The 16,739-nt window shown below is 39.5% G+C and overlaps 1 protein-coding gene across 1 annotated transcript; it reads right to left on the bottom strand.

The window, feature by feature from the left end:
* Positions 1-784: 784 nt before the first annotated feature.
* On the bottom strand, positions 785-15,578 carry EIF2S3 (eukaryotic translation initiation factor 2 subunit gamma). The gene is made up of 12 exons (XM_060770115.2): positions 15,475-15,578; positions 12,628-12,691; positions 11,178-11,305; positions 10,929-11,050; positions 8,732-8,826; positions 7,293-7,451; positions 4,823-4,957; positions 3,990-4,084; positions 3,445-3,589; positions 2,327-2,496; positions 2,015-2,187; positions 785-1,270 (listed from the first exon to the last, which is right to left on the bottom strand). The coding sequence occupies exons 1-12, from the start codon at positions 15,541-15,543 to the stop codon at positions 1,207-1,209; spliced, it is 1,419 nt and encodes a 472-aa protein (XP_060626098.1). The 5' UTR covers positions 15,544-15,578; the 3' UTR covers positions 785-1,206.
* Positions 15,579-16,739: the final 1,161 nt, after the last annotated feature.

Genomic DNA, 16,739 nt, shown 5'->3' on the forward strand with positions numbered 1-16,739 from the left:
TACACATACACGGCAAACATTTACTGCCGCTTTGTATAGACAATACAGACAGACAGAACAGAAGGAGGTGCCATGGAAGGTTGGGCTCACATCCAGGGGATGCTGTTGCTCTATCCTCTATGACGATGAGCTTTCAGGACTTACTCCTTTTGGTTGCACAGCATTTTCTTATCTTTCTTTATGGCGTATAAAACTCCTCTCCCGCTTTTAGCGGTACCTAATTTCTCTAATCACAGCTAAAGCTGTTTTCGAATTGCTTAGGTAAACAATGAGCTAGGGTGACAGTTAGCAGCTCACGCCAACGCGGGGCTTCGAACTTGCAACCTTTTGGTTGATAGATCTTATAATTGCTGATTATTTACCAGCTATGCTAAACCTCCGAAAAGCTTAGCAGTTTAACCCACTGCGCCGCCACCACCACCCCAAGCTTTGGCTAGCATAGGGAAGGGTTAACACCTCTTTAGTGTTTGTTTTGTTGTCTTTGCCCATTCAGAAGATTTCAGCTCATTTTATTTCCCTGTGATAATTGGATTTTTTTTAAAAAAAAATGGCTTGTGGAAACAAGGTGTGGCAATAAACCTGAATGACCATAATGTCCAATCATGACCACAGCGTGCATATCTGGAGTTTCATTATAAAAGAAGTAGTTTCCAAACCTTTCTTGCAATGTAAATGAAACGAGTGATTCTTAGCCATCTAACTAAAAATAATGTAGCGGGTTGCACTTAGAAAATGCTAGAAGGCTGAAGGTCAAACAAAATAAGGTAGTGGGCAACAAGGGGACTCATCTTCCAAGGAGAGTTTATTTTCTTTTTCACTGATAATCTATTAAATCTCTTCAACTTTCTGTTACTCAAGGACTTCTTAGAATTAAATGAAAAAATAAGCCGTTTTTTATTTCAAAACAGATTATGGGGTACTGAATTACACTGCTTAAAGTTAGATAAACCAGCTCCAAATAGTCTCAAAGTGTCATAAATTAAACATGAGATTACTTTAAGTTTGCAAAAACTGTAGATAATTGAATCCATCTTGGCCAGTTTATTTAGGTCTTTATTGCAGATATAAACTAGAACTTTACTAAGGAGGTTGACTTGCTGTATAATGTGGATATTGGCTGTGCAACAGCATCCACACCAAGAAATGCGCCCCAAGTATATGGAAAGATCATCATCCTTTATGAGGTGAAACACTCATTTCTGCTCTTCAGTCATCGTCCACTGTTGGCTTGATTGTCACTCCTCTTCTGATCTGCCCCCAACCAATTAAACTGGGGAATAAGCAAATAGTCCAGAGTTATTTAAAGATGGATTTAGAAAGCACGATAATCAAAATACATAGAGCAGAATAGCAAGTTGCTAAAATGTTTTGGGTTATTTACAGTAGGGCAGGGATTACTGTATTTACTGTACACCAATATTGTTGATAGTGGAAAGTATTGTGTAATTTTTAAAGGTTGTACAATGGGTGAACAAAGTGAATCATATGGCCATATGTGAACCTGGGGTGTGTTTTTTCCCCAGATTATCTCCCCTCCCCCTTTAAAATGCAGGCTGCTTACAACATGTTTGTCTCAGTCATAGTTCCATCTGTAGATAAATACCATCTTTAAATACTTTTAAAAAATACATTCCAGATTTGACGCCACTCTAAACCCTTCAGTTATTACATATTTTCAGCTATTTGTGCTATATAGCACAGAGGATTGAGCTGGAAGGAATCTAAAGCAGTAGTGCTTAAAGTGGTGGTCTTGTGGATCAATGATGGTCCCCAGGCTACCGCTGCAAAGAAGGAAAATAGCTGTAGTCCATGGGCCACACCACGGGAAAGAATGAAAACAGATCATTTGATATCAAGAACTAGAAACCAAATGAATAGTCCATGGAGACAAATATGACAGTTTCTGGCACACTGCAGAAAAAAATCATGTGTCACATTAAATTACACAAGAAGCACTGCAATGGTCCATTGTTCAAGAAATGCCATTTTGGTGTATTATTTCAAACTAACTTACCGCCAGTGTTTCTCAACTCTTCGGCTAAGGGCAATTTTTTCTCCAACTTCAGTGCACACGGGATTTGTTAGCATGATCTTGCCCAGATCAGCTTTCACTGCACTGACCCGTCCACCAGTTGAGAGTGATCCTATGTTTACCATAAGGACTTCATTTTTGGATAGTTTTTGCACCTGATAGAGTAAAAGATCTCCAAGTCAGCTGAAATACATACAATTAAATTATAACTCACACATCAAAGGTGAGGAGCACTTCACTGTGCATGCCCCTTCACCCCAACCCTCATTTCCAAAGGGAGGATGTCTCACTAGCCTTTGCAGCTTTCTTGTCTCCCTCTGTGCGAACGCCTAGCAGTCGCCTCAGCAAGAAGTAGGAAATTTCAAGTTCTGTGAATATCTCTGGTAGAGCTCCAACTGCACCAAGTACTTGACCGACCATTCGATCAGCTCTGCATAACGTTGGATCAATCTTGGTACCAACACCTAGAAACAAAATAAATCTGAGCGTATTTCAAACATAGCACTCATTTTTATGCTCCAGATTAATGTAGGCAGCTGTAGTGAAGACAGCAGCGAATGCCCGAAGAACAGACATTCTGTTATATCATATTTGATGAAAATTCTGCAACTGACAGATTCTCTCAAATTTTGAAAACCGATTAAACCACACCTATAACTGCTCTACTTTCTCATGTTCTTTGGATAATTTTCTTACTTAACCTTATTTGCATAGTTCTATAATGATTTAATACTATATATATGGTTTAAACTGAATTTCTGATGATTTCAAGACCACCAAATGGTTACATTTCAAGCACACAATTTCTCAGGAGAAAAACAGAGCAAAAGGGACACAGCTGGCATCAAAATAGCATGACTAGCAGGAAACCAGCATGCTCAAATCATCTACGAAAGCAAACACATTTGAAGTGGTAGTTGTCGTCCCCCGTCCCCCCCCCCCCCCGCAGCTAAGGGCCCTTCCACACAGCCATATAATCCAGAATACCAAGGCAGAAAATCCCACAATATCTGCTTTGAACTGGGTTATCTGAGTCCACACTGCCATATATTCCAGTTCAAAGCAGAAAATGTGGGATTTTATTCAGCTGTGTGAAAGGGGCCTAAGAGAGTTGTCAGCGAATGTGCTGAAGCAACTAACAACTATCAACCTCCCTCTTCTGCCAGATGTTCTTTGTAAGTCCATATTTTGGTCATGTTACTGCATATGAAAGTGTATTTACTCTAAAGCAGCAAAGATTTGGTGGTGTATTTAATGCACAATCACCATTTCCTGGCTGTTGCATGATTTGTAAAATGATCTCTCAAAAATGATCTATCAAAATGAAAAGAAGCCGTTCACAGATATGCACTCATTTCTGCAGCCTTCCAGAACTCTTAAACAATAAAGATATAAATTAAAAACATGCATACCAATAAGGCCTCCCGGTACAGCATATTGCAAATCATTGTTTTCTGCAAAAAGTGATACAATTTTGGAGAAGATGGGTTTGCACATAAGCTTCCCTTCGCTGTCCTTTGAGACAATGCCAGGTCTCACCTCAAGCTCTTGGCCTACCTAGAAAAAGGGTCAAGAAAGTGATGTATTATACAATGTAACACTGCCTAGTAGCATTAAAAGTAAATTAGTGATGTTACTATTTGTAGCACACAACTAAGACATGTTTTATACCAGAGAGTTTTAACACTGCACTTTGTACGAAGTTGTTCTTCACATTTTCAGTTTTTCTCTCATAAACAAGAAATACTGTATAAAGACAATTAATCTTAAGCCTGCAGCCTGACAAGTCAGCAGTACAGAGTGACATGAAAAGATGAAAAAGACCAAGGTGTCACATCAAAGGCACAGAGAAAACTATGTTTACCCCCCCTCCAAGAATGGTGCCAACCACAAACTCTGTGCTTTTCATTACTTTATTAGAAAGGTTCTGAGAAGCACCTATGGAAAAAAAACTTACCTTTAATACACCTTTCAGAATGCTACCACCAGCTACGCCTCCCTTCAGGTCATCAACTTCACAACCAGGTTTGTTGACATCAAAAGATCTAATAACTGAGAAGAACATGCATGATCAGATACACACAGAGATCACATATATCCTGTGCTGAAGATTACTGCAAGAAATGCCTGACCAACTTTTTTTGACCTAAAAACTAATGCTCAGAAATGTGACTGTCACTAGTACCATATAACTGTCACAAGTAGTTTACTGATTTGGTGACCGAGAAGGAAGTAATAGCCTCTAGAAATAACAGAACTCTTTCTCTACTCTTCTGTAAATCTCACCCACAATAACTCCAATGAAACAGGTAGGATTTAAAGTACATATGATGTTAAGTATGGTGTGTGCACCTTCAAAATCAGCCGAATTTAGATGAAAATGTTTACAATGTGAAAATATTTAATACTGCAACAATAACACAGTCCAACCTGGAAAAAAATTATTGGTGTCTTGGTCTTTAGGCCTGTTCCTGGGGTTATTTGGGGCACTCGTTCAGACAACTGCATTAGATAGACAGCAGCAGCTCTAGTTTCTTAGATATGATTGTCATGATTCCTTATGGTTGATGGCATATGTTCTGTATCTCAAAAACTAGTGCCATTGTTTTGAATCAAGAGGTCAAATGTACCAAGAAATAGGGTTAACATTTGAGGCACCAAAATGTGTGTTATTCAGTGTAATAGTTACCAGATAGATGTATTTACACAACTCTAAGCCAAGCATGCAATTTTTCGACTGTATCAATGGAAGGTGATGTAGTTTTAGGCCTATAGATCTATTCAACATACCTATAAGCCTTGGCTCTGATGTGAAGTCTCTTAAGGGCACTGGAATTTTCTTTACTATATATTCACAAACAACTTCAATGTTGTATTTTAGCTGTGCTGAGATTGGAATAATTGGAGCTCCTTCTGCAACTGTACCTGTTTGGGCAGAAAATTACAGATTACAATACCTTGAAAGAATTCATGATAGGAGGAAGCTGCATTGCATCAACTGTTCCTATTTTCTCGACTGTTGGAGGCATATTTCCTTCTAACCCCCCAGAACACAAAGAAAAGCAATTTTTTTATTTATGTCTTAAATAACAACAACAACAACAACAACAACAACGTTGCTTAATAGTCTTCACAGATTTAAGTCTGTAGAGAATGGCTGTCTGGAACAAACAAAAAATTACAGTACTTCCAGTTATTGGAAGCAAATGCCTGAGAAAACGTGGCTAAGATCCTGGTTCAAGAAGAAAAGATTTTGAAAAACCCACTAAGAAAAGTGAATAAATTATACCAGCCATATATCTTTCTAGATATAGAGAACTATTTGCTTGGTGAGATCATTATAAAGGGAGAAAATTATAAAGAGAGAAAACTCATTATAAAGAGGGAAAATTCTAAGTCCTCCAAACACATATTTTATGGCTTTACTATGTAAAATTGAACATGTGGAATCCAAACGAAGTCATGCCAGATGTAGGCCGAGACTATGAAGTTCTGATCCTTAGTAATATTACTTGGATATAAAACCCCAAAGAAGTGAATGGAATTTATTTTTGATTACAAATATTTAAAATTACAGATGGACCAAATCTGCAATGGGAGAAAGTGGAGCATTAAACTTTCTCAGTTCAAACAAATAAACAAACCCCTATTCACACCAAATCCAGACTCCTGATTAATTCAGTTAATCTTTAAACAGATTCATGGTTAATTCGTCATCCTGTTTCACAAGGAGGAGATAACCAACAGTGAGGAGACCCACTTTTTTTCTCCTCCTAACTTGAAATATAATCCCTGAACAGTTATGAATCGAAGCATGATACTTATAAATGGAATCATGACTTGATTCAATTTTCATCAACTTGCAACTCACCAAAAAGTTACTGTTGTGAGATTGCTGTAGGATGGTACAAAGAATGCAAGACAAAGGAAATAGAAAGATAGTAATCTGTCTGAGGCAAAGGATTGCAAATCTATACAGTCACAAATGGAGAAGTACCACAATGGCATGAAAGCATCTGATGGTCTGCTATCTTGTGGTGATGGGAGCATAGTGCAAGTAGTAGGCAGGGAGAGACTAGAGCAAATAAGGATATTCAGTAACAGGATTAAAGGAGACAAAGAGATTATCTCAGGAAACGTCATCTAGGCACCAAGGAAATTACTGAACCAATTGCATACCAACTTCGGTTGCAAGGCTCCTAGATATCTGATACCTATGCCATATTCACTGTGTTGCAGAAGTATTCACCCCTTCTGACTTTTCCCATCCTTTTTTTGTTGCAAAATAGAAAATCAAACCTGTACAAGCGTTAAACAATTTTTACTGGGGCTCAACAATTAACTATTCATCAAGCACATGTTAGGAAAGGCTGGCTTGTAAGAAACTGTAACATGAAAAGTTTCTAAAAACCACCATTCATCACAAGAGCCTATGGCTATGAAGTATATCTTTCACTCCAACACAGTAGGAACAAGTCATAAAAAGATTTAACTGCTGCAAATAAGAATGACACAGCAAACAGTGCTTCTACCAACACTATCCCCATACGCAGCATGGAAACCACAGCTATAACACTATGTAATACTATTTCTGTTCCTGGGTCATAAATGTCATTTCCTAATTGTTTCTATAAAAGAATCATGGGGAAAAGTTTTTGCTAGTTTTTCAATGAATATCTCATAGAGTCTCAACCAATTCAACATAGTTTGTGACAGCCACAAAAACAAAGTTTCTGGAGTATAATAACTACTTTCAAAGTAAGTACTGCATAATTAAACGGGAAATAACACTTTCAAACCAGGAACATTTTTTCAAATGTTGTTACATAGTGTAATCAAAGCTTCCCAGCTGGTACCCCTGATAAGAGTTGTGCAAGTGATCTGCAAGGGAGTGCTGCTAAAGATCACCTGACTGCATATCTACACAAAGCCAACAGGGAGCTAAGTCACTCAGAAATGCTGTACTGATTAATATACAGTATCAATGCCAAGCGCTTTGATATTAAGTCTTTGCTATAGGACAAATAACCCTTACTTAGCATTAGGAAAGTATTCCTTGAATTTCAGAGCTCAAGGTTCCAGTCAAAGTCCCTCTATTACATGTTAGCCCTCAGAAGCTGCCTCTAGTGCTCTTGAGAATTCTGACATGAATAAAAAATCATAACATATATCCTATGAAAACAACACACCAAACTAGGTTTTGAAATGCAGTTGTGTAACTCAGGATTTTTGTTAAGACTGATTTTGTCTGCAAACTCACCTTGCACAAATGCTAGAATTTGCTCATACTGCTCCTTGGCTTGGCTCTCTTTTACCAAATCAATCTTGTTCTGTAGAATTAGAATGTGTTTCAGTTTCATAATTTCTATAGCAGCTAAGTGTTCTGAGGTCTGTGGCTGAGGACATGACTCATTGCCAGCTGGAAGACAGAAATGCAAGTAATGAAGACAGCAAAATACAGAAGTCTGATCCAATTTCTTTAATAAACACCAAGATGAAAAATGGTCGCCACTTTGGATCTTTCTGTTATTTCTAAATAGGAATATTCTAACCACTCAATGCTGCACCTTACCATTTAATTACTAAGAAACGATCATTGTTTACCAATGAAGTTAATACAAAACTTCTAAATCTATTTTACATGTATGAGCATTAGAAAGTGCAGTTATTCTGAGACTTCCATAATGGATTTGAATAGCTTTTTATTACAAACTGGGCTGTTAATTTTTAAACAGAAGCGAATACAGCACCAACAGAAAGTGGTATTATCGTGCATGAAAGCAATCTTTACAGGAATGGCAAGAGAGGCACAACCCTATACCTGGATTTTTGTATATTTTTAAAAGCTTACATGAGACATGGTTTTTCTCCCTCTCTGACATGGTTAAATGCAGATATTTAGGGTACAAGGAAAATCTTTTGACAAAATGCTTAGAATCCAAGAAGAGAGGCAAAATTAAATTCTAGCACCTTTCACTAACAAAGGTATAGACTAATATCAAGAATTAAAATAAACATGGTGCTCTAGGCGCAGGGTCTTAGCAATACATGAATGGATTGTTTTTAAGAAAACAGCAGCACAAATAGTGGAGAAGATAATATAGAGTACGACCAAGACAGAAGAGAAAGGAGAGCTGTAATCTTTTAACTTCTGCTGCAGTGTCAATCTGGAATTCTGCTCCCATCTGCCCAAATTCCCCTACTATTTGTACTGGAAGAAAAGCTGCCATTATAACTTACTCATAGTTTTCCTTACAAATACAACTTGCACAATACAGCCACAATCCATACTAAAATCACAGGTGGCAAAGCATAAAAGCACTGCCATCCTAATCTGGATTTGTCTCCTTTTCTTAAGAAGACATTACACAACCACTGCATACATTGTGAATTACGGTTTCTATTTCAAGTCTGCCAGCATATGGCAGCAAATCCATGACAAAAACATAATAGTGGCTTTGCAATTAGTGACTAAACAATTGTACACACACAATTTACATGCCCTTTCAGTTACGTTTATATAATTATAACTCATAGATAGATCAACAACTACTAAAATATTAGTTGTTCCAGCTGAAGTCAGTATAGCGCACCTTTTATTTCCTTACATAACAAGATTAATCAACTGTAAAAATGCTGGGCAGCTCTTAAGACGCCACAGTGTTATACCAGGTATCAATTTGACATGCTAATAAGTACCTATTAACAGCAGAGCTGCATCCATGACAGCTGCTCCGTTCAACATAGTAGCCATCAAGATATCGTGACCAGGACAATCCACAAAGGAGACATGCCTAAAATGCAGAGCAGAAGAAGACATGTAAGTTGCAGTCACAAGCAAAGTGGCAAGTCTAAAAGGTAAAGGTTTTCTCTTGACATTTCTCTTGTGTCCGACTCTGGGGGGTGGTGTTCATCTCCATTTCTAAGCTGAAGAGCCGGCGTTGTCCATAGACGCCTCCTAGGTCATGTAGCCAGCATGACTGCAAGGAGAGCCATTACTTTCCCGCCAGTGTGGTACCTAATGATCTACTCACATTCGCATGTTTTCAAACTGCTAGGTTGGCAGAAGCTAGGGCTAACAGCGGGAGCGCACCCTGCTCTCTGGGTTCGAACCGGCGACCTTTTGGTCAACAAGTTCAACAGCTCAGTGGTTTAACCCATTGCACCACCAGAGGCTCTGTTGACAAGCCTAGTTTAAATAATTAGAAGCAACCATACATTAAAATAAATATACAAAACAGATGTGCTTTTACAAGCACCCTTTCAATCCCAATATTACCATCATCTACTCAAAACAATTGCAGAATTTAAACCGACTTAATGTTTAAACTACATGTGTGAAATGCAAGGTCCGTGGCCTGAATCCAGCCTGCCATGTCATTTTGTATGGCATGCAAAGCTTAACATAGTTAACAGTCATACAGTTTTACAATTACAAATGGCCCTTTGAAGGCAACCATAAAGCTGATGCGGCCCTCGGTGGAAACAAGTTTGACACCCCTGGTTTAAACTATCCAGTAACCCCTCCCCCCAGCACCAACTGCCGCTCTGGGCCAGAGCGAAGAAAGAGGGGCCAGGGGACAGTTCCACCTTGTCTCCTGTGCTATTCTAATAATATGTTATAATATAATATATTGTATATACATATAATATTTATAATATTGTAATGTAATGCAATATAATACTAGTAATTGTTTTTAAATGCATAATGATTTTGTATTCTGTATATCTAAACTGTTGTAAACCGCTCTGAGTCGCCTAAGGGCTAAGAAGAGCGGTATACAAATAAAGTAAATAAATAAATAAATAAATGTGCTGCCTTATATACTATTTGTATGAACTGTATAACCTTATGTTCTCCCAGAGGCAAGTCTGTGCTCAGTAGTTCTTTCTCCCAAGATGCTTGCCATAGATGCACTACCCCATTACCTCTGAGGATGCTTGCCATAGATGCAGGCGAAACGTCAGGAGAGAATGCCTCTAGACCATGGCCATATAGCCCGAAAAAACCTGCAACAACCCAGTCTTTCTACAATTTCATTCTTCTCTTCAAAGCTACTTTCAAGCATTCAGACTATGAAGACAAGCTACCAGTTAAATAGCTCAGCTCTGATAAAGCTCACAACAGGGAAGATTTGAGGTGTATGATGCATCTTCTCATTCCTCCCCATCCTATGCTCTTATAAAGAAGACACCAATGTCTGGTTAGCTCATCAACAGAGAGAAGAGAGTCTGCTGCTTATCATCTCTAACACAGTTTGGGCAGTGTGTCATGCCACCAGAAGGAGCCCAAGAAAAAAATCCAAAAGTTAACAGTTTCTGCTCTTTAGAAAAGTTTCTGCTCTTTATGGATGCAAGGATGGGAAGCAGCGAGTAACCAACTATATGAGACCATTTTAGACAGTATCCTGTCAGGTAATGAAAACTAACTCTAGAACAATGGCATTTCAGATGTTTTGGACTTGTGGCTTGGCATCAAAAATAACAAATGTTAGGAATAATTGCCACACATAAATACCTGAAGAGTTGCCCAATCCTACTTTAGAATGCCAAGGGGATTTTCAGGATTTCTAATTAACCAAAGTACATCTTCTTATTTCATGAGCAGCAAGATAAAATTGTATTCAGAGAAGCCATGGCAATCACTTTCAATCTCTTATCAAGGTAATAACTAGCTACATATACGTTAATAATAATAATAATCATCATCATCATCATCATCATCTTTATATTCTACACCTATCTCCCCAAGGGGACTCAGGGCGGTTATATATTATCAGAGTATATATTATCAAAATTAGGCTAGCAAACTAAGAACTCTAATTATCCACCTACTGCAGACAAAAGCAAATTATGAACAGAAACTAGACCATTCATGCTGAACTAGTCTTGTCACCTGACTAGTTTGAAATTCCCTTTGGTCCCAGGAATATCTGTAGGGAATTCATCAGGTGTACTGCTCCCACAGGATCGGTAACATTCTGGTCGCGAGCAACTTGGGTCATCAAGTTTGTATATCTGCATAGAGAAGCCACAATAAAGATGCAATTTACCATTACCCAACAAGACCATTCCACTGAAGAACAGTAAGTAAAATAATGACTAATAAAAAAGTCAGCTTGCTAGATGTAGGGTGGTGACAAACCTTAGCATTAGCATAGCCCAGCTTGATGGTGATATTTCTTTCCAGTTCATTTTTGAATCTGACAGTATGAACTCCAGAAATAGCTTTTACTACAGTTGACTTTCCATGAGCCACATGGCCAATTGTACCTAGATTTTAAAAACAAATGTTTGTCAATTTAAGAGATCTTCTACATTAAGAAATCAAAATAAGATAAAACTTGCCTTCATGTGTTCATCTAATAGCTTTGAAAACCATTTTATACCCACAAATATTTTAAGCAATTATTTTTCAGCCACTCAGTCACTAATCCAGGTTTATGAATTCCACCACCAGAATTCTTCCAATGAATAAGTGAAACTGAAATTATCTCTCAATGAATAGGAGAGAATAAACCTTTTCAGCTGAAATCATCCGGCATACATTGCAATCAAAGTCATACCTATTTTGATTTCCTATAATGAAATTGCTCTATTAATTTACAAGACACCCCTGGAGACTATGACGAGGCATTCCTACCCCTATGAAGTTTGACTGCATCTTACATCTTGTTCACTGTAACTAATGCTCTGCATTCCAACAACATTCTGTGTGCCATACAATACTCATACCTATTTTATGCTCACAGAAATATGATCAAATACGATTTCCCTCTCCATTGACATCAGGCGAGCCCCATCCCTCCTGGTCTTCAGGAAAAAACTAAAGATCTGGCTTTGTATGTAGGCATTTGGAGAGTAGGGTAATACAGAATTCGATCCCAGCAGTTTGAACAATGACTATGGAAAATCAATACAAATGGAAATCAAGACTCGCCACTTTATGTTATATGTTTTTAATCTATTCTATTTGTTTATGTATTTAATTGCTTATATGTTTTAACTGTTCTTATAGTTTGATAGGTATGTATTAATATTGTTATGTCTATGATACAGCATTGAATTTTTGCCGGAGCCTGTAAGCTGCCTTGAGTTCCCTTCGGGTGAGAAAGGCCAGGTATAAACAAAGTAAGTAAATAGTAAATAAATTAAAAAGTTCTTTTTTTTACAAGTCAGGGAAAGCAGAAAACAGCTGTGTGATTAACTTGAAAGAGCTTACTTCACAATTACAAACATGAAAAATAGCTGCATTGTTAGTCCACAAAGGATTTGGATGTCCATTCGTGGAACAGTATCATTACAGCATTCCTAGGAAACTACTTTTGGACACGTAAAAACTCCCAAAAGCATTATTTGGCATAGATCTGCTATTCTAAGAAAAATATCAAAGCTCACAATTGGGCACACCTTTGCTGAAGATTGACATGCCTTGCAGACTTGCAGCTGATGTTGAGAGGCTACCACAACACTTAATAGCTCTTTCCAAAAACCACTTCAGGTCATAACAAAACTCAGGAGTTCAGCTGCCATGCAATTAGGATACTTCTACCCCAAATAGGTTTTTTTTTTGGGGGGGGGGGGGAGTAACATACCTATATTTATCGTAGCTTGTCTGCTGATGACTTCTGGTGACAAAGGTGTCAACTTAGAAACATCCTGCAGAAAAAAGATGCACAGTGACTCCTCAAAATTTAAAGGAATTCTTTTAGCAGATACATTACATTATAATTGAGGAATGAGATTCAATTTTTAGTTTTTTCCCAGTAAACAAAGAAATTTAAAGCTCACTTGTGTAAGCATGCATTTAACACCTCCCTCTACAAAGTTGATTCTTACAGTGTAAGTTACCCTTGCTATAATTAAAGCACAAAGCAGATATTCTAGAGAACACTGGCCTCTTTCTGCAACACAATTCATATGTAATTTCAGCTAAGATCCAACTCATCCTACACGTAACTGAATAAAAAATGTTTTTGATTATTTTTACAAGAAAGTTTGACTGAACAATGTTTAAGCATTTTTATATTGTCAACTTCAATCAAGTGTTCATTCAATGAAACACCTCAAAACAAATATAGCTTGTTCATAGTACAAAGCAGTTTACGGCCGTTTATACTTACAGGAATATAGAGAAGAAAACGCTCCTATTTCTGAATGATAAAACACAAACTAAACACATGGCTTTTTGCCCAACTATACTTGATAAGGCCACTTACTGTTTTAATTTACTTAAAACTTGTCATTACAGCTGAAAGATAATAAATCCAAGTGCTGATCACTTAAAACAGACTCAATAAATCAACAGCTAAATAAACCAGCTCTTAAAACCATTCCCAGTGATTCAACAGTTCTGCTATAGTTGAAATTAGCAACTGGCTGCAGGCCATGAGAAACATGCATCCCTCCAGCTCAATGGTTCCCAATTTTTTTTTGACCAGGGATCACTTTGATCATGGACTACTCTCCCAAAAGGGTTATGAATCAGTATTTGGTCAACTTTAGATTTGGTTTGGTTATTTGGGGTGCTGATTGAGAAAATTGCATTGGATACACCACATCAGTTCTAGTTTCTGATACAGAACGGGTAGTCACCATCTGCTTGTCCACAGAAAACCATATTTAATAAGCCTTGACAATATAAGAGGGTTTCACGAGACCAGTTGCTCTTGTTGCAATGGTGTAGTAATGGTGAGGCTGCGGATCATATTTTAGTTCTTGTGGACATTGATGGTGCATGGACCATAGGTTGGGAACCACTGCTCCAGATGTTGCTGCCGCAGTAGCTTTGTGTCAAAGTCAGTGGTTCTCAACCTGTGGATCCCCAGGTGTTTTGGCCTACAACTCCCAGAATGTTCCAACAACCCAGGCTAACAAAGTAAATGGTGATGAATGCTGGGAACTGTGGCTGCACATGGTTTCCACCACAGTTTAGGTCTAAACTCTGCATAGTACTGAAACATTCACAGTGCAGTCAAGCAGACTGATTGTAGACAATCTGTGACAAACCATGTGTCACATCAAAGTGCAGAACTGTAAGTATACCAAACCAGCTGTGCCAAGTGCAAATTACAATGACTGGTGCTTGTTAAAACAAGATAGCCATTCTGCTTGCAAAAGAAGCAAGCCGACTCCGACTGTCAGCAGGTACGCAGTAGCTTTGTGTCAAAGTCAGTGGTTCTCAACCTGTGGATCCCCAGGTGTTTTGGCCTACAACTCCCAGAAATTTCAGCCAGTTTACCAGTGGTTAGGATTTCTGAGAGTTGAAGGCCAAAACATCTAGGGACCCACAGGTTGAGAACCACTGGTCTAAACTGTAGCAACTCTTCTCCCTACATAATCAAGGGGCAACTCTCTTCTTTCCTCTCTTCAACCATGCTGTCTCCTCTTCCCTTGGTATTACTCAAACAAGTAAGGGACCTCAGTAAACAGCTGTATCATTGCAACATCACACATATGGAGGCACATCATTTCAGTTGAGGATTTATTTATTTAGCACATTTGTATCCTGTCATTCTTGACCTCCGTGGAGGGACTTCGAACACCTTCCAAACAGGCAACAATTTGATGCCAAACATAATATAAAACACATAATAAAAACATCCACAAAATTAAAATAATTCTAAATATGCATTAAGAACCAGCTCACCAGATTAAAATCGCCAGAATTAAAATTGTCATCCAAAGCAGTCCAATAAATATTGTCTTTCCCATTAAACAAACTATTATGTGAACACTTGATCCCATAACCAGGATTTAAGCTTCTTCCGAAAGGTCAGGAGGGAAGGGGCAGATCTAACCTCATTGGGGAGGGAGTTCCACAGCCAAGGGGCCACCACAGAGAAGGCCCTGTCACTTGTCCCCACCAAACCCAATTGTGATGGCGGTGGGACTGAGAGCAGGGCCTCCCTGGATGATCTTAAGGTCTTAGACGGTTCGTAGGGGAAGATACGTTCAGACAGGATCCACACTTACATTGTAGAACTAATGCAGTTTGACACTACAGGGTCCAAGTCTATGGAATCATAGGAGTTGTAGTTGAACAAGGTCTTTAGCCTTCAGCACCAAAGACTGCTGGTGCCTCAACAGTCTGCAGACTCCAGAATTCCATAGCATTGAGCCATTGCGGTGAAAGCGGTATCAAACTCCATTAATTGTGCGGTGTAGATGCACCCAAAGTGATGTAACACTGACAGAGAGAGAGAGATGGGGAGGAATGAAGCGGGCATTTCCGGTCCTCGTCCTGACAAGGCTGCTTAGAACCAACCGGCCCGTGTCTTATTACCAAGAGCCTCCCCTTCCCCTCCGAGTGCGACCCAAGCCACCCTCTCTCGCGCTCTGGAGCCCATTCCAGAGACCAGGCCTCCTCCGAAGCGCGAGGTCCCAGCCTGCCCTCCCTGCCCCTTCGGCCCACAGGATCCGCCTCGGGGTGGCCTCCTCACCAGGCTGCTCAGATCCTGCCGGGAAAGGTGCGGCTGCCCCAGAGTCACTCCCGCCTCGTCCCCCGCCATCTTGGTTGAAAAGGAAGTTAGGAGCCCGACGAGCCTGCCTGACCCCTCTGCCACACAAGTCCCAGCCGAACTGCCAGCACCGGCTCCTAATTCCAGGAGATGTGGGAGGGCTCCAGGGAAGGGGATTTTACAAGAGGGCGTTTTACTTGGGAGAATTCAATTTTGGATCAGGCAGTACGCTAGACAGCCCCGCGAGGCCCCCGGGCTTGGCTGATGCAACCGGCACTTCTGGGGAAAGGCGTGACTGGCGTGTGTGAGAAGGAAGAGCGATGATCCCAAAGGGAGGGGGAGGGGGCGTGGCCTAAGGAGGAGGAGAGCCTCGCGAGCGCTGACTTCATAGAACGTATTACTCGATGTGGGCGGAGCCCTCGGAAGCCACGCCTCTTCTAGATTTCAAATTCAGCAAGGAAGGGCATTATCATGCTTTCACAGCAGTCAGAGAAATCACACTCAAAGCATTGGGCTGGCTGGCTTTTATAGCCATGTATTGTCGAAGGCTTTCATGGCTGGAATCACTAGGTTCTTGTGGGTTTTTTCGGGATATAGCGCCATGTTCTAGAGGCATTTCTCCTGACGTTTCGCCTGTATCTATGGCAAGCATCCTCAGAGGTAGTGAGGTCTGTTGGGATTAGGACAATGGGTTTATATATCTGTGGAATGGCTGGGGTGGGGCAAGGAGCTCTTCCCTGCTGGAGCTAGGTGTGAATGTTTCAACTGATCACCTTCATTAGCATTTGAAGGCCTGGCTGAGCCTGGGAAAATCCCCTGTTGAGAGGTGTTAAGATGTGCCTGGTTGTTTCCTCTCTGCTGTTTTGCTGTTGTAATTTTAATACCATGCTTCCTATTTTAAAGACCAGTCAGAGTTCTGTATAAGGTTCTAGGCCAGGGGTCCTCAAATTTTTTAAACAAAGGGCCAGGTCACAATCCCTCAAACTCTTGGAGGGCCGGATTATAATTTGAAAAAACAAAACAAAACATGAATTAATTCCTATGCACACAGCACACATCTTATTTGTAGTACAAAAAAAAACCCTTTAAAACAAAACAATAATTAAAATGAAGAACAATTTTAAAAAATATAAACTTATTAGTATTTCAATGGGAAGTGAGGGCCTGCTTTTGGCTAATGAGATAGGATTGTTGTGTGTTTTCAAGTCATTTCAGACTTAGGTTGACCCTGAGCGAGGGCCGGGTAA

The sequence above is a fragment of the Anolis sagrei genome, chromosome 3 (genome assembly GCF_037176765.1).
Source record: "Anolis sagrei isolate rAnoSag1 chromosome 3, rAnoSag1.mat, whole genome shotgun sequence".
NCBI classification, from domain to species: domain Eukaryota; kingdom Metazoa; phylum Chordata; class Lepidosauria; order Squamata; family Dactyloidae; genus Anolis; species Anolis sagrei.